This window comes from Pleurotus ostreatus, assembly GCF_014466165.1.
Source record: "Pleurotus ostreatus strain PC9 chromosome Unknown scaffold_1, whole genome shotgun sequence".
NCBI classification, from domain to species: Eukaryota; Fungi; Basidiomycota; class Agaricomycetes; order Agaricales; family Pleurotaceae; genus Pleurotus; species Pleurotus ostreatus.
This window is the reverse complement of record NW_023503156.1, coordinates 2,321,728-2,341,530: the sequence shown is the minus strand read 5'-3', so window position 1 is coordinate 2,341,530 and position 19,803 is coordinate 2,321,728. Positions and strand designations below refer to the sequence as shown.

At 50.5% G+C, this 19,803-nt stretch overlaps 4 protein-coding genes across 4 annotated transcripts; 1 reads left to right on the top strand and 3 right to left on the bottom strand.

Annotated features, from left to right (window-relative positions):
• Positions 1–152: 152 nt before the first annotated feature.
• STU2 (Microtubule-associated protein, microtubule dynamics during spindle orientation) lies at positions 153–10,245 on the bottom strand (the record flags this gene model as incomplete). The annotated part of the gene is made up of 24 exons (XM_036770471.1): positions 153–719; positions 778–922; positions 976–1,222; positions 1,280–1,436; positions 1,487–1,678; positions 1,730–2,043; positions 2,093–2,482; positions 2,538–2,664; positions 2,722–2,890; positions 3,225–3,363; positions 3,415–3,969; positions 4,022–4,317; positions 4,366–5,376; positions 5,431–5,708; positions 5,758–7,013; positions 7,064–7,399; positions 7,455–7,664; positions 7,716–7,905; positions 7,958–8,299; positions 8,349–8,837; positions 8,888–9,285; positions 9,338–9,660; positions 9,709–9,788; positions 9,841–10,245. 24 exons carry the CDS (start codon positions 10,243–10,245, stop codon positions 153–155), a joined length of 8,616 nt encoding a protein of 2,871 aa, XP_036636316.1.
• A 322-nt stretch (positions 10,246–10,567) lies between these two features.
• Positions 10,568–13,423, bottom strand: PC9H_000816 (uncharacterized protein; the record flags this gene model as incomplete). Its single annotated transcript, XM_036770470.1, has 18 exons — positions 10,568–10,839; positions 10,893–10,977; positions 11,028–11,201; positions 11,249–11,387; positions 11,443–11,579; positions 11,630–11,736; positions 11,786–11,921; positions 11,982–12,102; positions 12,153–12,220; positions 12,275–12,350; positions 12,398–12,490; positions 12,539–12,605; positions 12,657–12,728; positions 12,785–12,816; positions 12,882–12,969; positions 13,016–13,061; positions 13,113–13,217; positions 13,271–13,423. The coding sequence occupies 18 exons, from the start codon at positions 13,421–13,423 to the stop codon at positions 10,568–10,570; spliced, it is 1,971 nt and encodes a 656-aa protein (XP_036636315.1).
• Positions 13,424–13,551: 128 nt separating this feature from the next.
• PC9H_000815 (uncharacterized protein) lies at positions 13,552–16,368 on the top strand (the record flags this gene model as incomplete). The annotated part of the gene is made up of 8 exons (XM_036770469.1): positions 13,552–13,587; positions 13,638–13,891; positions 13,936–14,488; positions 14,543–14,826; positions 14,875–15,001; positions 15,057–15,410; positions 15,481–15,769; positions 15,827–16,368. The coding sequence occupies 8 exons, from the start codon at positions 13,552–13,554 to the stop codon at positions 16,366–16,368; spliced, it is 2,439 nt and encodes an 812-aa protein (XP_036636314.1).
• A 1,590-nt stretch (positions 16,369–17,958) lies between these two features.
• PC9H_000814 (uncharacterized protein) lies at positions 17,959–19,703 on the bottom strand (the record flags this gene model as incomplete). Its single annotated transcript, XM_036770468.1, has 5 exons — positions 17,959–18,415; positions 18,467–18,506; positions 18,561–19,277; positions 19,338–19,505; positions 19,556–19,703. The coding sequence occupies 5 exons, from the start codon at positions 19,701–19,703 to the stop codon at positions 17,959–17,961; spliced, it is 1,530 nt and encodes a 509-aa protein (XP_036636313.1).
• Between the last annotated feature and the right edge of the window lie 100 nt (positions 19,704–19,803).

The window sequence follows — 19,803 nt, the reverse complement described above, 5'->3', positions numbered from 1 at the left end:
CGAAGTTCTATCTCAGGCAAGGAACTTACATTGAAGTCCAAGGCCTTCCTGACTAGTTCCCTTCGTATCGTCGCTCGTTCCTCATACTGTTGGTGACGGTGACTATGCGGTAACGTTCCAACTTATATACTAGTAATGCAAAGGAAGACATACTACTCGACGTGTTCGTCCTTCTTCCGCCGTATCTCATCATTAAGTCCCTGTGTAGCCTCAGTAAACTGTTCTTTAGGATTGACCGCCGCAATCACTTCAACGGGCACACGATCAGTAAGGCTTGGTCGTCGTTCGCGGTGGCAACTGCGGAGGTGCAGACCCTCTGACTCTTCTTGGGAGACAGCCGAACTACTTGCGCCCGTTGACGTCGATGAAGCCGGATTCAGTGCGGACAATCGCAAGCGCTGTAAGTCTGCATATGAGCTATTCCGGCTCCGCGTTTTAGGTTGAGTTTCCTGGACGATCCCAATAACGTTGTCGTAGTCGCCAGAGTCTTCTTCATCCGTGTCGTCGGGCGTGGCGTATCGACTTGCGTCTTCTGACGAAGCTCCTCCCCAAGCGCTAGTCCCATGCTTGGCGCTGGGAGACCATCCAAACAGAAGTTCATCGACCCATGTCATCGGATGGGTTAGGCCCAAGTGTATGCCGTTGCCACTCTTTCGTCGCCATAGCCCTGGAGCAGTTGCTGAGGGTGGCACACTAGCGGATGGGACAAGGATTCTCCACTGCATTTATGCCGCTCATTATTGGTACGTCTACGTTAGTGAAAACGCGAGGGCGTACCTGGTTGAAGTCCTCATATAACTCCGGCCCGAAGTCATTGATCAATTCGGCGAGTTCGTTAGAAAGATGAACCCTCATAGCCTTTAGCTTATCAAGAGAGCGCTGTTGTCCAGGTACCAAAGCCACAATGAGGGGTCTTAACGATCTGATCCGGATGTGTTCAGTCAGCAGACGGATACGAAAACAAACAGAACGAACTTGAGAACATCAACGCCGGCTTCGCCGAACTTCAGAGCAGCGTAACTCATAAAAGGTAGTGATATGCTGACTGCGAACGGAGCAGCAATCCTATATTTCATAGGTGCATTTGCCCTGATCGCAAGCCACGTCGCAAGGAAGGCGTAGAATCCATAGAGGATGGGGGCGGCTCCGAGTGAGATAAGGACTTTCCATGTAGCAAGTACGTCACGTCCGGCAACTTTGACTACCGAAGCAGCGAGTGCCTCTGAAATAAAATAAGAGTAAGTGAACAAGGGCCGACGAACCTCTTCAGAAGTCTTACCTTTGGCCTTTTTGCGAGAAATAATAGATGCAAGTATGAAAATGGGGCCGTTCAAGAGTGTCCCAGGTAATGCAAGTAGCGTCCAAACAATCAGAAGCACCAACCGGTAGCAGAGCAAGCCGAAGGTCTTCAATCCTGCGGGTTTGGCTCTAGGAACCTATGAATCCCTTAGACAAAGCAAAACGAAACATGGGACATGCTACTAACCTGATGATCCCGCAAGCCTAAATCTCTCACCATGCGATTATATCTGAGGACATCGTCTCGAAGTTTCTGGACGCGGGGTTCATCTTTGAAATGTGTGTATGCTTTCAATAATCGTCGGTTCAGTTCCACCACTTGACCAAGAGTCAATTGTTGAGCAGGAGACTTGTACAATCGCCGTACTGCTTGGATGAGCTAAACGTGCTGACGTCATGTAAGGAAGTAAAGTGGAAGCGAAGAACAGACCATTAGCGTGTCGTAATCGGGTGCTCTGATTGTGACAGTCTTGAGAGCATCATAGATCAAATCCAGGAACTTGGATACGGCCTCCCGCTTCTGCGGGCCTCCTTGCTTGAACATTTCTATGAGCTCAGGCGGTACATCCAAGGCCGAGCCGAATTCTACGACGGCGCGTGATCTGAATCGGTGTGCATGGAAATAGGACAGGCCGACAGGTACAATTTTGACTTTAACACTGGGATCGTTGGCCATGGCGCCGAGTGCCATGATTGATACACCAGCTTTCAAAGGGAGGAGATCTGAACGGTCATGACTACCACCTATTGTTCATCGTTAGTGACAATCGCAAAACATGAAGATGCGACATACCTTCAGGGAAGATACCAATGGCGCCACCGTTCGTAAGGGATTGATAAACATGTCGGTACATTTCTTGCTGGTCGACGAACGGCAGCGTCTTAAACGTGAATCCAGGCTGACCCTCGCTGTGAAGTTCTTGCTGCTTCTCTCGAAGACGATTTGTAACCTTCCCACTGTCTCCACCGAATTCCTTCTTAATTCTCAATTCGGTGTCTGAGACAACTTCGAGGACTTCAGCGACGGCAGAGTTGACGGATTTCGGTAGCATTATTTGCATCTTGGGAGTGAATTCAGTTCTGAAGCAAGTACCCTCGCCGAGTATCAAACATGGATCGTCCGGTGAGAGTCTGACTGTCCCCGTGCCCGCTTTGACCCGGTCTGCAGCACGAACGACTGGTACTAGATGAAAGGTTTCAGCGCCAAACAGCTGTGTAGTGAGTAGACAGAGACGCACTGCTGTCCATTAGGCGAGCAAAGAAACCGATAACTTTCCTGTCCATGCTTTTAGCCGCAGCGAGGAACTGTACATGGCGCCGTGTCTCGCGGTGCACTTCCAGCGTCAGTAGAAGAGGATCCAGAAACTGAGACAGCCTTTACTCAACTAGATTCGTAACGAGAAATCGAATCTAAGCTCATACCTGGTTGTGGTGGGGGGCTCCTACGAATATGACAGGGCCCTCCTTTGGTATGTTGAACGCGCCTCGGGGTCGTATTTCACGAAAGAATATTTGGGTGATGATACGCCAGAACATCAAGGCCGTGTCGTATGTGAGATTAGGGTCATTAAAGGACAGCATCTTGTGGGTCCTAGAGCAGTAATGTTACAGAGAAGAAAATCGCGATCAACGAAAGAGCATAGAATGAGGAAAGAAGTGAGCAGTAGTCGCCGACTGAGTCCGTCAGTGTCTCCTCTGGGTGCCGCTCGTCACGTGAACCCCAATTTCATGCTCAAAGACGCGGACACCCCAGAAAAAGGCCGATTACTGTGATTGTTAGTGCTATTGGTTACAGTATTGTGCAGTGGATAAAATAACGAGCAAGAGACGGTGATAACAGAAACTGGCAGGTGAACTAACTAAGGGATGTCCGTTCAGTACCTCGACCTTGCGAGGAACCATTACTGAGCGTGCTAGATCTATACTGGAAAATGTCATGCAATCTGGAAAGTTTTTCCTGCGTCCCGGAATCTTCTGGTTGACTGGTCCGCTTCGGCATGATGCCATTTCGCGGAGGTGGCGATGAAGGAGTAGTTACAGGTGGTCGTTGATTCGATTCTAGTTCTAAATAAATGGATCAGTGAAACACGGCACAGGAAAAATTCAGAAACATACTGGATAGTGTATCCGCCACCGCGACGTCCCTTTCTTGGTCTTCAGCTGCTCGGCTGGCAAGCGCACGGTTAATGTACTTGCGGAAAGCCGCGCCGGTGGACTCGAGCATCTTCTCAACGCGAGGGCGCTTATGTGGATATGCTTTCAAAAAATGGTGAAGCTCAGTGATGCCCTCCTTGTGTAGTGCGCCGGTAGTCTCGGACGAAATGTGACCAATAATCGTTAGCAATTGCGCATCTGGGTCCGGCTCTTCGCTGGGGTAGCCACCGTTGTCGTTGGCCGAGGATACACTAGGGCTTGTGCGATGACTTGGCGACCGATGATGACCTGCCGAGCCATTGGAAGCGGTTTCCTGCGGAGAAAGAGGTCTGCTCGAGGAAGGTGATTGAGATGGATGATGGCGAGGCTCCATGGTTAGCTTTGTCACAGGGTCGCCGCTTGCAGCCTTGCTATTGCTGGAGTTCAGTATTCGGTAGACGTAGGGGTACACAATCGTTGCGGAAGGGTCATCGAAGGCGCCAGAGAGTAAATCGTACACACCATCGCCGTGGTAAGCTATGAATGAAAATGTAAATATATCCTGAATGGGGGACCACGTAGATCTTACCGACGACGTGTTGTATGATGACTTTGATCGTCCGTAGCGGCATATCGCCACAGGGAACCTTGTTTGTCGCTCGAGCTCGCCATTCATTCGGAGGAACAGACTGCAAGAAGTGTTCGACGGCAGGGAATAATTCGACCGGATCAAGCCGCTGCTCGCCAAGGTCCTGTGGTATATTTCTCGCTAATTTCCAGATACACTTCAGCACCAACTCAGCAACCTTCGCTTCCTTGGAGTCCGGCGAGGTCCCATTCGTCGGGAAAGGCTTTACGATCTGGAGTAGCAGTGCAAATAGAGCACTGATGCTACGTTAGGGTATGGAAGGGCTGGAGTTGAGCAAAACCTACCGAAATATTGACATACGCCTGCCAGTAGCAAATAGCCGCAAGATGATCATGTTGATGAACCTCGACAAGTCCTTCACCTTCTTCACTGGGCTATCGTCTGTCTCTAGCAACCTCAGTGTTAGCTCCTCGAGCAGAGAAGTGAGCGTATCGACGGTTAACGACTCTGCCAGGAAAGGATGATCACAGAAGTTGTTGAGAGTCTGTATAAGGTGCTTTGCGAGGCGGAAGTTCTCATCTAGGATGAATTCCTCGGGCCTGTCGAAGATGTGCGTCATTTGAAGCGTGATGGTCTCTATCAACCCTTCTGTGTGTTCGGCGAGTTCCCTGTACTGAGGAGACGAAGAACCAGCGTCAGGGCTAACAGCGAGTATTTTCTGGAACTTCTTCAAGGCATCAACACTTCTGGAGGGATCGCTACTCAAGATACTTGATATAGTGACCGTGATATCATCAGCCGCAGGAGGGGGTGGTTCGTTCGGATCGTCGTAATGGTCGTCATAAGAGGGTGTTACATGATGAGTGGGTCGTATTGATTCGGGGATGGTGTCGACTGGTGGAGACAACGTTGAGGCGGTGTTCGTTCGAGGTCGGCCAAGACGGGATGGTAGCATACTTCTTGGTCGAGCGAGACCAGTGGGTGACTGAGGGATAGTAGATGCTGGGGGTTGAGATGCTGGTAGCCTGACTGGAGACTGAGGTCGAGGGTTCGGGGAGTTGGCTCGGATAGGAGCCGCTGGCGACGCGGGGCGCGCGAGTTTGGACCTTGATACAAGGGCTGGACTAGCTGAGCGGGGAAGGCCGAAACGTGAGGCACCAGCAGGAGAGTTTGGTCGAGGAATACCGCCTGCGATGCGAGAGATCTGAGGTGGGGGAGCAAGTGTAGGCTCTGCTTTAGCTACTTCAGGGGGACCTGGTACGCGACGCAGTCGCTCCTCAAGCTGTGTCTTGTCTTTGGCAGGAAGGGGCCCAACTAAACTCCAAACTTTGTCTCCCACCAGCGTGTAAACCTCACTAGAACACCGAGATTAGAAAGGATTCTACTTGATTGACAAAAGTCGTACGTACCCGAGAGCTCCGAGGGCAGCTTTCCTGACGAGTGAATCTTTATCAGCTATCATGCTGGCCATGATAGGGCAAGCCTTGTTGGGTTCACAAGCCCCAATGCCAAACCTCTTCAATAAGCCAGCCATTTCGTCTAGCGAACCTTGTCGAGTTTTCGCGACCTTCGACTTCAGGCCGTAGTCCGAAAGGAGTTGGAAGAGCCGACTGTAAGCGTAAATCTTGGGCAAATCTTGTATGATAGCTTGCACCCTGCTGCGAACTTGTTCCCTTGCGTCGCCGAGCTGACATACATTAGAAATGGAATTGATTGACCTTCCAAGAAGAGCTCACTTTAAGGACGAAAGTTGGGATGAAGCACATTGCTTCGCTGTCTGTCAATTGGTAATTCAAGGAACGAAGGAAGGCAACCATCGTCTCCACAACTTCCAAGCACTTGGAAATGAGGTTTGGCTGAGGCTCGTGGGCTTTGATGGAAGCATACTTGAGGGGAAGGTCGAAGTTGGCGAAGCAGATGTCTTCCAATGATTTGTCTCCATTCTGCGAGGAAAAAAATTCGCATAAAGTCGAAAGGCCCAATATATGATCGTTAACAGCGTTGTGATCGTGGCTAAACAAACGATTCAATAGTTCTTTCGAAGCATGACCTTCCATCTGGGCTTGAAGCAACTCAGCCAGATCTTTGCGTGTTGGGCCACCTTCGTTGATCCACTTATTGGAGTCCTTCGCTGTTCTAGCCTTTCTGGCTTCTGGGTTCGAACTGAAGAAAGGCAGGCTTTCATCCTGCTTGGTACCTGCCTTGCTGGCTCCTCCTACTGCTGGTTTGCCCGACGCCCGTGGCCCAGTACTATCGGGAGTCTCAGAGCGCGAAGCTGGCTTGCTACTCAAAGGAAGCTTGCGACGAACTCCAGTCACTTTTGTTGCTTTAGTTGCTGGAGCAGGTACCGGTGAGAGTGGAGGTGGAGGTGGTTCGGGAGAAGCTCCGCGGGGTGTTGCCTTGGCTTTCGGGGCGGACTTGGAAGCTGGAGGGGCGGGAGTAGGGACGTTAGCGGGACGGGCAGCTTGAATGAGAGGAATCGCTGAGCCTCGGGACGCGGGCTTCAAGGAGTTGGCTTGTTGCATGACATAATCAAAACCAGCGTGTAGGACGATTGCGGGCAGTAGTGCCTGAGCACCTTTGCGAACTTCGCTGTTGCGGTCATCAAGGCAACTAACCACAGGCAATGCCCAGCTGTTGAGATCCACAGACGAAGTCGATTCGTGTTCTTTGAACCAATCTGCAAGCCAGTTGAGCAAAGTCCCTTTTTGTTGCGGATTCGAGGTTTCTAAAGCTGTGGTGATGCCGTGAACAAGAGGTTCTAAACCCTCACAGGCGGTGGCGATCGCAGCCAGGGTTTGGATAGCCGCCGCACGAATAGGAGCCTTCTGATCCGAGAGGACTGTTGCGACAGGGAGGACAAATAAACGACAATGCTTCTCGAAAGGCTTTCCCATTCCAGTTGCGATTCGAGCGACAATGTCTAACGCAGCAGTTTGCACTGCTTTGTTTGTATCAGTCACCCTCGTTTTAAGAACTTGCCCGATTTCACCTGTGTCGTGTAAGCAAGTTCGAAATATTGCAACGTCCAGAGACACCTACCCATAGTCGGTTTCAATCGCTTGTTGGAACCTTGATCCAGAAGAGCCTGGAGAGTCTCGAGGGCTTCCTTCTTCGTCTTCCACGCGTCACTCTTCGCGTCGGCGAGTATTGTTGTCCCTTTGAGTAAGCTATCTACCTCGATTCGAGGAAACAGATCGTCTAAAGCGTCAACAGCCACTGCAGCGCCTGATGATTGCGAGCCAGACGAAGCCATATTTGCAAGGTCTGCAGACGTTTTGCTGGGCTCAGGTGCAGGCTGGCCCTCAACTTTATCAAATTCACCGCTAATCGTGTTCATCAGCTGGGGATTCAAATCTTCAAGCAAGTCCTTTATGCCTATGAAATGACAGTCAAGAGCACCGGTGTGGGCCTGAAGGCTGGTCCAACTTACTTGAGCCAGCAAAAAGCTTCACGGTCACCAGCGTCTTCGTGGCACTGGTACGTACAGCGGCATTTGAGTTTTGGAGTGCGGTTTTCAAGGAGTCTATCAGACTTCGCAGGGAAAGACCAGCGATTCCAAAATCTGTTAAAGCTGTGTTAATCCAAGCAATGGCGTCTGCAATGACTTTCGGTGCTTTCTGTTTGGAGAGTGGGTCGTACACTAGAGTCTCTGTTGAGTAGATTTTAACAAGTAACGTCTTTGCCAGCTAACCTTGGTTGAGGACGAATTGTAGAGAGGTCTTCTCCGCGAACACCGACAATGTGTCACCAGCAGCTTTCTTCAGCTTCATGTCTCCTAATTTCTCTACAAGATGCGGTACGGAGAGAGCTATACACGATCGTCCGAACGAGGGACAATTTTCAGCGAGATTGCTCAATATGCCGTATAAACTTGCGGACACCTAAGAGTCATTAGCAAATTCCAGAATGATATGGATAATGGCAAGATAGAACCTGGAAGTTTTTCTCGTTCCAACCTTTCTTCCCTATTGCACGAACAACAACTTCAGCATCGACATCACCAATTACAGAGTCCAGCCAGTTGGTCATTTCCTCGATAGCAGCTAGGCGAGTTTTCCAATTACTATCGGCTAAATCAATAGTGATTTGAGCAGGTATTAGGTCAGCCGCTAGGCTTTCAGCATCTTCAGGTGTGTGTTTATACTTGAAGGTATCCAGAGAGCCGGCAGCGGCAGCGGAAGCTTGAGCTTTGCCAGACTTTGAAGCTGCAGGTGGCGCCTTCTTAGTCGCCGCTGCTGCCGCTGCAGGTGCTGACGCGGCCGGAGGTTTCTTTGCCTGATATAAATGAGCATTGGATTCGGATAAACATGGGGAAGAAACTCACTGTCAAACGTGCGGGAGGCTTCGCAGCTGGCTTCTTTGCAGGCTCGGTCTCAGTGTCGCCATTCGGCTGCGCCGCTTTAGCTGTAGGTTTTGAGGGTGCCTTCTTTGAGGATGGAGCTGGCGCAGAGGCGGCTGGCTTGGGGGGTGCGGGAGCACCACTCTTGCACTTCACAGTGGCCTTCTCATAAGCTTCCTTGACCTTGGCCTTCCGAACATCCGCGAGTGAATCAACTACGGCATTGAGAGGTCGCTCGCCAACCATCTTCATCAAAGTTCCCATACAAACGGCAGCCTCGTTTCGAGCACCTTCGTGGCTATCTTCCAGCAGCGCTGAAAGCGACTCTGCCATGGGTTTGATTTGTGGTCCCAAAATGGGAGATTTAGCTGTGGAAAGGCAGCGTGCAAGGAACTTCAACGTGCCCTCCTTCACCTGCGGGTTCTTGGAAGCCAGGGCGGAAGACAAGTCAGGGATTATATCGCTGAGGGTAGTCTATCAAATCCGTCAAAATACAACAAGAGGTGACCTGACGAACGACGCACAGTAGTGAATATCGCATCAAGTGCGACGCCGATTGCATCCGTCACGTTAGCTTTACGTTCCTTCAACCTTTCTAACATGGGCCCAACGACCATTTCGCGGTACCTCGCGAATGAACCCATTAATCCCTTGGCTAGAGCCTCCATGCAACCGGCGGCGACCATGACACAATTAATATTGGCGTCCCCCTGTATTCGAACGGCGAGTGACTTTGCCAAATCTCCTAGCTCCGAGTTCTCCTTGATCTTGGGCGTTGCGGACAACAGCGCCAACATTTGGTCTAATACCTCTTTGCGCTCCTTCCATTTGGACGATGTTAAAGCAGCCTGGAATGATGGTGGGAGCTGAGGAACGACGTCGACGGCCTCTGCAAAGTCTCTGGGATCGGGAGGCGCTGCATCTGGGGATATCGAGTTGTAGAAGTACGAACTCACAAAGGAGATGCATCGCACCTTCTTCCTGATTACCCTCATCCTCAATATCTGCATCAATATTGCTTTCTTTCTCTCGAGCCTGCGCCCGTGTCAAGCGCTCCGCCTTCAGGGTCCCTCTCCCCCTTCCCTCGCTCTCCATTGCATCAAAAGCCTCCTTTAGCTCCTTCACCTGCACGGGCTTGAGATCACCGAGGAAAGTCTCTATCCCGGGACCCATCCATTGATATAACGCGTGCGTAAGCTGCGTTCCTTCGCTACGAACAGTCTTGTCGCTATGACCAAAGATTTTGGGCAATGCCTTCAGTATGGGGGCCGGCGGCGTGACCTGAATGCCAAACAAGCTACAGACAACAGATGAGCCTCATCCGTGCACACGGGATATTACTCACCGAACTATCTCTTTCAGTGCCACTACCGTAGTAGCAACAATCTTGGGTTGCTTGGCTCCGAGTCCTGGTAATATATCGTTCTACGTAACCGCGAAATTAGTGTCCCTTCTTCAGTTCCTTGGTGGCACGCACCACAACGCCTGTCCCAACATTCTCTATCTCCACATATTGCAGGACTAACTCTACCGCTTGTGCCTTTGTGCCAGCCCTCGCTGATCCAAATGACTTGTCTACCAAAGCTGGTACGACCGTGTCTCGTGTCTTCGCCGCGGTTTCCCCAGCAAACCGGACGAGATTCACGACACATTCGACGCCTTTCTCCTGAGCTACTGCATTAGAGTCTGTCACAATCTTCTTGAGCAGATCCGAATTATTGATGTATGGTTTGAACGCAGGATCTGTGTCTGATGCCGTTGTTTGAAAGGTCTTGATGAGAGACTCATATGCATGTACGCGAGCCTTCCAGTTCTTGTGAGTGATTCGGTCTCCTATTGGGATCGAAGAGAAGTCCTCTTCTTGCGGTGCTGGGCCATCCATCGCCCCCGAGAATGTGTGGAGGAAAGTAGTTAAACGAGATTAGGAAAGTTGGCGTTTTGGAACGCGACATCACGTGTAGACCCACTTCAGGGGCGTTCGTGCTATTCCAAATTCTTCTAAATTGAGGAATCGTGCTCTTCCACCCCACCTTGCTTGTCCTATGAGGAGTGTATAGATCTTACAGTATCGCCCTTGATGGAGTCCCGGGCCCAGAGCCTCTCTAGAGCTGAGCCAGTGATCAATTTTTGCTTTCTACTATTGATTGACCCAAGGCTTCTGAAGCGTTCGAATCACCTTGAGATAAGAAGCAAAGTAATAATTCTCAAATACCAGCTATAGTCGAACCAACTTGAACCAGAATTTCCAGAATAGCCTCTACCTCGTCATCCGTACCAGCGTTCTCTAGCCGCTTAACCTCAACAAGGGTCTTACTATGGCGCATGGCGGCCTCATCCCTCTCAGCCACCATTCCTAGGTTATGATAGACCACAGAAATCAAATACTGCACGTCAGCCAATGGATCGATAAGTTGTATGGTTTGGCAGTCGGCCTCCGCCACCAACAAATACTTAAGCGCCTCTTGCAGGCCGGGTTCTGTATATATAGCATAAATAGAAGGCGCTAAGGAAATTGGGGGATTGCATTACCTGAGCCTCCTTTTGCTGCTATGATACACCTCCCCAGCGTGAAACAAGCTAGCGCTCGTTGCTCGAGATCACAGCCAGTGATGATCTAACAAAATGGTCAGGAATGATACCAGGAAGACGAATCATGGACTGCACTTGAGGCATTATTTCGTCCAAGATTGTGCAGCACCGTTTGGTCAACCCAAACTCTAAACCGACGTCTGCTAAGAGTATAATGCCGGTCCTATAAAGATGCATACGGCCTTGAAATTCTGCGTGCCAGAGCGCGGTAAGAAGCTGTTCAATCGCCGTGCTAGCTTGTCCGAATTCCTTGTGTAAAGTCAGGAGCCGTTGATCGTCTGCAACTCGACACTCACTCTCAGTCGCAGGACCTCGTAAAGCTGACCCCGTATCTTGTCTTTCATGCTGCAAGTGTAGAAGAAATAGTCATTGGAATCCACCTCGCCCAGGGGTTGTCGCGGCAGGAGAACCTCTCGGTAAATACGCTCCTGCTTGCTGTGACCATATATTCAACAGCCGCACAGTAGATAATTAAGACAAGGCAACAAACCGACGGCTAGCTCTCAGGGCCAGAATATGCCACACCTGGTTAGCCCATAGTGAGTAGTCGCGTATGGTCAGACCCCTCCATATATCGGGTTCTAGCAATTTAGCGAGTGCGGTTTCATACTGGCCTTGCCGTGCTTGCTACAGGAGTAGGGTTCAATATTAGTGATGTGAACAGGGTAATTACTGACGCGGTAGGCTCGGTTGAGTATGACTGTAATCCGATTGTTATCGTCTCCGCCGACCATAGTGAATGCAGTCACTATATCTTCCTCTATCACAGTAAGCCTATCACAACCTAAACGCGCTGTTCAGCAAAAACAACAGCATCACAGGAACGCCCACACCGATAGCGTTCCACGCGACAGACTGTACAGCATGGTGAGCCCATATCTCAGAATCTATTAGCTGTGTTTCACTATAGTGATCCAGCATGCCGAGGACTTCAGCAAGCTTAGCGAAAGTAGCACCCAGATTCTGATCCTGTAAACAAGCTGTGATGATCAAACGGGACGAGCATCGTTGGCGCAACAGGGTTCATACGTTATCGGTATCCATTAATTTTTTGGCGTCAAATAAAACCTCAAGGGGATGCGAGGTGGGTTGTATTTCATTGAGAACAGGCTTGCGGCCAACCTCAACAGGAGGTAGCCGATTAAGCAAACTAAAACCAAATCAATCGGACCGCGCCCTCTGCGGAGTGAATTAATATACCTGATACAATGCTGTAGGGTAAACCTGTCGCCGGCTGTCCGTGCTGTCGTGATACCTTCTGTCAGATACTTCGAGATTAGTTGAGCACATGCTGTAAGTGAGGGGAAAGGGAAGAGTCACACCTTTCGCGCAGCTGGGTACTCCTCCCGAATGTAATGATGCCGGGCGAGATTAAGGACCGCGTGTTGCCGAAGCCCGCTAAACAGCAGTTAGCGGGAGTAATCTTGGATTGAAGGTTAACTCACGAGTCGTGGCCCTCGTGGAACCGTTGCTCAAAGAACCAACGAAGGTGTTCTTCACCTGTGAGCATGTCGCCATTAGCTAACCCTGCCTCAAAGCTATATCCTCGTAAATGCTTGGATCGTAACGGCTGGCATTGAACTTACATTTCATAGGATCGCGAGTCCGCCCATGTCTTCTTGTCAACGTTGGATTTGAAGAGGAGTAGGTACGCTGGGAACAAGGTTGAGAAGGCTAGATTATCCACCCGCTGGAGCCACCCACAATTGTCGAGAGAATCTTTATGGACTATATCGTAACCTGCTTCCCGGTCGCCATTGCACCACGCCTCGTAGTCTTGATGATACTTGATAACACCCTCGAAAGAGAGCTTCAGGAAGCTAACGAAGCACCGCCGACAAAAGTAGCCAAAAATATGTCTCCGCTACAGCGCAGTAAGGCATTGCATGAGTCCTAGATTGATCTAGACCTACAAGAAGGGCAGGCTACCCCAAAGTTAGAAAACTTTCTGGTTCAGAATAGCTTCCACCTGCCTCCGCATCGTAGGCCTTATTGGAGAGGAAGAGCGACGGTATGGCTGTAGCACGTTGAATACGAGTTACGGGCCCAAATGTGAGACTTACTGGCAAAGAAGTTGCTTAGTTGGGTAGGATCGCTCAGTTCGGAATTCTGATAAGAGATCAAGACGCGCCGAGGCCACGGTGACCTTTCACGACTTACCACTCCTCTGAGCACGGTTATCAACTGTGGCCCGGACTTTTCTCCCGCCGATGGGCCCGCGCTGAGTATATCTAGTAGCTCTGACCATGTCTTTGGAGGTACAATCTTCCATACTTGTCAGATATTCAGAGTTTGTATACTGTAAGCCCGAGACAGACCTCTATGACTTCATTCAGCAGAACGCGATAGATATGGAGACTGAAGGCAGGCGCAAGGTTCTTTGAGTCGATCTCCTTCAAAGCAAGCAGTATAACGGCGAGGAGAGTGATATGGTGAGGTCTCAGAATGTGAACGGTGGGTTGATGTTCCATGTCGCGTAGTAGAGTCTAAGATCGACTGGGCGATCGTATTGCTATAATTCTGGCACGTGATCGAGGGTGTAATTTTTGGCTCCTGACCGCGTTGCTGAACTTCATCACTGTCGCAGTGTAAGATTGGAATGGCTGCTAGAAAGAGGCCCGGAGCAGCTTCAAAGGCATGTATATGCACTATTCCCACTGGGTACTGATACTGATTCATCCTTAGGCAGCTCCTGTGCATAAGAAACGAAAGCTGACCTCTAAGTCAGATGCACAAACTTCGACTACGGGCTCGAAAAAGCAAACTCTGAAGTCAAAAGGAAAACAGAAAGAAAAAGCTCCGGAGCGACTGTTGATTCCAATTCCTTCTCAAGACGACGATGAAGATACCGACGTGCCGAACGATGATATGGGGGTCCTCGATGAATACGGAGATGCGGTCATGTTCTTGGATCGGCTAGACTACAAGGGGATTGCAAGGTCTGTCTGAATGTCCTTGCTCGTGGATATCCTCTAACTACAAGCAGGAGTAAGCAGGAGACCGAACGGCTTCAGCAATTGAATAAACCAATCCGACGGCCAAACGTTCAAGATGATCTACCATCTCTGGACTCTGATTCGGGAGAGGAGGAAGATGAATGGACGTCCGGTGCAGAGGACCCTCTATCATCGGATGACGAGGCGCACATAGATGACGACGAATCTCTCGATGAAGACAGTGATTCTGATGCTGAAATGCCTTACGAAAGTAAGCCCCGGCAACTCCCCGACGCATGGCGAGTAGAGAAGAAGAACGAAGTAGAGAGCCTACCCATTAAGCTGGCTGATGGACGGATACAGAAAACAGGCAATAAGAAATTGCAAGCACCCAAGGACGACTCTGATGAAAGCGACGCGTCCAGTATTGTGAACGAGCCGGAGCCACCAAGGCGGGATGATATTGCTACTGGCTCGCGGTTTGGTCGAGTAGCTGTCGTTGATATAATCAGTACAAAATCCCGAAAGGCCAGAATACAGGGAGCTAAAGAGCAAATTGCTAGCTTGTGCCAGGAAATCATCTCTGACCCAGAAAACAGTGTGAGTTTTGTCTCCCTAAGATTGCCACCTTGTCGCGTCTAATCGCCCGTGTAGCTAGGCCTTTTGCGACGACTCCACACATTTTCGTTGGCGGAGATCAGCTCCACGACGCACCCAGAGCCCGTTGCCAATGATCAGATAATACGCAAGCTAGCGATCCTCTCGCAATTAGCTGTATTCAAAGACATTATCCCTGGGTATCGGATACGTTCCCTTACTGACAAAGAAAAGGCCGAGAAGGTCGGTCAAATGGTGGCGCGGACTCGGGAATGGGAACAAGGCCTGGTCGGTGTCTACCAGACCTACCTTCAGTCGCTAGAAACAGAACTCAAAGGCAAGTCTAGCCGTCACGACATTTATCCATAATTCTGACCTTACGCAGCAAGGAACGATCTATCGGCCGTAGCTTTGCAGTGCATGTGTACTCTCCTAGTAGATGTCACTCATTTCAATTTCCGCGCCAACATTATGCACTCTGTTGTTGCCACGCTAAGCAAGAAAAGCTGGGATGAGGTGCGCAGCCCCCCCGCCGCCGATGGATACGGTTTATAATTGATCAACGCGACAGACCTCAGATCTTTGCCTTAGCACCCTCGTCAAGGTCTTCCGTAATGATCTTACGGGTCAACCGTCACTAGAGCTAGTCCGCCTACTGAATAGGATGGTCAAGGAACGTCACTTCAATGTGCATCCCAACGTCTTGACATGTCTCCTGTCACTCCGCCTCAAAACCGAGCTTGGGGTTCGCGCGTCCGACTCCAAAGCCAACCCAAACGAGCCTCCCCCGAAGAGAAAAAATGACAAAAAGGAGCAACCTCATCTCAGCAAAAAGGCGAAAAAGGTCATGAAAGAGAAAAAGGAGATAGAGCGTGAATTTCGTGAGGCTGAGGCCGAGGTTGATAAAGAAGAACGAGCTGTCACGGTGAGTTAATGATGATCCGTTGGAATATTCTGCGCGCTTTAGACCCAAGTAACTTACCGTTACCGAACAGCAAACTGAAACGCTCAAACTATTATTCGTGCTGTACTTTCGAATTCTCAAGAACGACCGCCCCACCCCGCTCCTTCCTTCTGCCTTAAGGGGAATTGCCAAATTTGCACACCTAGTCAACATTGACTTCTTCAAGGATCTGATGCAGGTCCTGAAGAATTTAATATTACGGGACCATTGTGAAGAGTCCTTCGGCGTACCTGATCCGTCCAGTGCGCGGGTTGACTTTCACAATATTCAGCATCGCTTGCTTTGCATCATCACAGCGTTCGAACTACTTTCTGGACAAGGTACATACTTCCTCCCGTCAACCGTCTGATTCCGCGAACATCAATCTATTCCTATAGGTGAAGCCCTGAATCTTGACCTTAGTGACTTCGTCGCGTGTCTCTATGCCCAAATCTTGCCCATGTCGCTTATCCCCGAAATCGAAAGTAGTACACGCACGCCAGCCAAGCCGAACCCACACCATCAACGTAGACCCTCGAATAAGCCTTCAACAGAAGCGTCCCTGTCGGATCTGCTCTTCCACGCTCTCTCGATCGTCTTCTTCAATGGAAAAACTGCAAGTGGAGGCCCGCCACCAGCCTGGCGCTCAGCGGCCTTCAGCAAGCGCCTTCTCTCAGCAGCGCTTCACTGGCCGTCTCACAGCGCTCTTAGAGCGTTAGAATTTACACAGGGGCTGCTTGCTAAGGATCCGAAGCTTGAGGCCCTGCTATCGACTGAGGATCGCGCATTCGACGGTGTATATCGCCCCGATGTGGACGACCCTCAGTTGTGCAATCCTTTTGGAACGGCATTCTGGGAGCTCAATCTCCTGGCAACGTTCCATGGTGATGCGAAGGTGAGGAAAGAGGCAAAGAAGCTGATGCTGAATTCACAGGCGTAGGAACATCGCCTTGTTCGCTACGCTGCTACTCCGCTACGCCGTCTCCTTCTTCACATGCCGACAACAGTTCACGGGAGCAGTCTGGAAGCTAGCTTCCGTATCAACTTGTCGCCGCGTAGTCGTCGCCGCCCTATCTATAAATGTTTAGTACTTCCCTCCCGAAGCAAATAGTTGCGGATGTTTTGGTTATCCGAAGAAGAACCTCCAGATTTTCCTTAATGTGACTGATTGTGTTCTGTCAATTCTCGCGCAGGCGCGATTGGTGTGAGTAACAGGCGGCCTCAGCATCGCCAGAGCATCGGTCCATCCATCTCCGGTTGGGGTAGCGAACCAAGATGTAAGTCATGGCTTCGCATGGTCGCATCCGCCTGGAACCAATGGTTACAACGCCTGGCCCCGACTTCACAGAGCACGGGCCCACATCAGTTTCACTAACGATTGTTGTAATGTAAATACACAGGATGTTATAATGGACATCTTTATAATGGAATTCCTAGGCACGATCGTCTATTTAGTTCAATCACAACGATGTCACGGTGATAGAATGTTTCTGTTGGTTGGGCCACCGGCGCAAGTCACACATCATCAGTGGCAATCCACTGGATACGCTTATCCTCTGAATTCGTGCCGTCTTTGTGAGACGTGATGCCCTCCTCGGTCCCTAAGAACCACATGCATACTGTCCTTCTCCTCGGGGTGAAAATCAGATCACTGATGGGTTGATATATCTACTGCAACTTTACAGACGGATCAGCTGCGGCCCACGTTGGAACATAGCAACTAAGGAAATTGTAATCCTACATGGAGGGGGTTATACTGCTAGTTATACAGGTGTGAGATTCGAGGTGTCGGGGTAAGATTGTCGGGTGATGGAGACGGAAATATTCCCCCACTGCCTCGGCTGGATCGAAAGCTTATACGTGAAAGTGGAGTCCCCGAAAGAGCGGGAAACGTAAGTCAAGAAAGCGCCAATCCAAGTTATGATACAGGAATCTAAGCGAGGTGGTATAGCAAGAAGTGATGAGAGATACGACGCGTCCATTCCACATGCCATACCGAATCCACGAACCAAATGTTATAAATAGAGGCAAGGAGTATCACGAAGGTAGAATAAGTAAAAAAAGCAGGAGAACATTTTTCTTGATGAACTTGGGAAGAAACATTGGCGGGGCTCTGATAGAACACCGCGTTAACATCATCACCAAAGATCAAGAGCGTCCAAAGCAGCGAGCAGTGAGAATAGGCGGTATTAGAGCACCGAAAGGAGTATGTTAAAGGGTATCGGCATTTTGTGAGGGCGGTGATAAGGTTGAGGGCGGTGGGTAAGCGAGGATCGATTAAGATGTGTAGGCGGAGAGATCCGCGTGCCGCCAAAGACACAGGAGTAATATGAGTCGACCATGTGGTGAGAACGAAATTTTCGGTGCGCGTCAAAGAGGGGTCCGGGCTCATGTCACTGCTTTGTCTAGATTGACCATCTGTGATTCGACCCACTAGAAGCAAACGAAAGCGAATACTGTATTTGTATCGAAGTTCCACACGACAACAGCATTGGACATAAAGCATGTCGAACAAAGCGCGCGAAGGCGCCTAGTAATTCGGTAGAGGGAGTCCCTGTGACAAAGAGGAACGTCGAAGTGATTGGATGGAACTGGAAGAGACCGATCCGTATAAACTGCTGCCGTCATAGCCAGTCAAAGAAGATGGCTGTGGGTAAGGATGTGACAGGGCAGGAGAACCATAGGTATACGCTGAATTGGTTGGTATTGTGCTGTGAGGTGATAGCGGGGGCGAGTATTGATAATTTGTCACCGGAACAGTAGCCAGTGGGTATGATGTTGAAGCTGTAGTGCTGAACGAGGGAGATGATGTGAGAGGTGCTGTTGTGGGCTGATACAGCGTGGAGTATGGTGCTGTAGTGTGATATGCTGTGGAAGTCGGTCGTGGGGACTGGCTCACAGACTTGGTGATGGAGTCTCGGCGATTGTTGTCTTGGTGCGGTCTGCATGCTACTAGTCGGGCTGAAGGCGTTGGATAGCCGTCCCCCCTACACAGAACATGAACGGCATAGAGTAGAGTTATTCCATCTACAATTAACTGTTGCGTAAGTGTTATGGTGGCGCCGGAAGCTTCATTGACTGGAAGTGTTGCGTCAGCAGTCTTCGAATACTGGCGCGAAGATCAGAACTCACAGTAGCTACGGCACTTGGCCAGAGGACTTTCGGCTGGTAGAAATGCCGCTAGGGGATCCGACTGCGAGGGGCACAATGGCCCGTGTTCTTGAAGGATACGTTGTTGGCCACGGAATACTTGAGTAGTGCATGTCCCTGAGCTAAAGGGGGAAGCGAGCACGACTGAACCGGTGAAACCCTGGGGCTCGACAGAGATGCCGTCGAAAGGTGTCATGTATAATTTGGTCTTCATTTCCCAAGAAGGCCCAGGAAGTTCTGCAGGCGGAACATACGAGTCAAAGTTGACTATGAGGGGCTGCGCGCCGGTGGCGACTAGATAAAAGGCGGTAACTCGATTCGCGATGTCGTTGGGGCCAGATGTGTGGTAAGCGTTGTCAGAGAAGGGGGGCTGGGCATACGACGAAGCGGTTTGCAATTCCGGGTAACCATGGGATAGTTGGTACTGAAAATCCAACTGAGAGGGTATCGAATTAGGTGAGGAGTCCTGCGAAGATAGAGACGGAGGTGAGGCTGATCCAGGACTGAGATGAGGAAGCAGGGGGGGTGAGCACTCGTGCTTGACGTCTGGAGAGTAGTTGGGGGAAGTGTTGCTTGAATCACAATCGTTCCAATCGAAGCTCCAAAGGCCGTGATGGTCGATGGCGCGTTCGTCTAGCTTTGTCGAAGGCAGGGGGCTGGAATCAGCAAGTTCCTCGCCACCGGCGACGAGGTGAAATTCTGAATATGGGCAACTGATTAGATCAAGACAATAGACACCGAAGGACAAGGGAGTCATACCCGGCTCGCCCTTCCACATGTTTCTGAGGACTTGAATATGGCTGGCGACTTGTTTCTTTGATCTGGTGATGCCGGCCTTTGCGAGATGCTCTACGAGGAACTGGTTGCGATATCGACTGCGACCACGCGAGTAGGTTGCAAACGGAGAGTGCCAGTACTCTCTGAGACCTGGGCGCCGTGAGTCGGACAAAGGCGAGGACGCGGCCAACGACGCGTACCTTGGACAAACACCTTCTCTATGCGCTCTGGCCAGACTTCGGTGCCACTGCCATCTTTCAACAGCTTCCTATGCTTTCGCTGGGGGGTGAGGGTCTTGCTGGGGCCGGCTTCTGGCCGTTTGAAGGATACAGCGGGAGGCGTGATCATGGTGGTGGTGGAGGAGGAGGGGAAAGGGATGGGGAGTGAGTGCAGGGAGGACACGGAGATATATATACAAGAAGTGGGTTCATTCCGGGCTACACTGGTG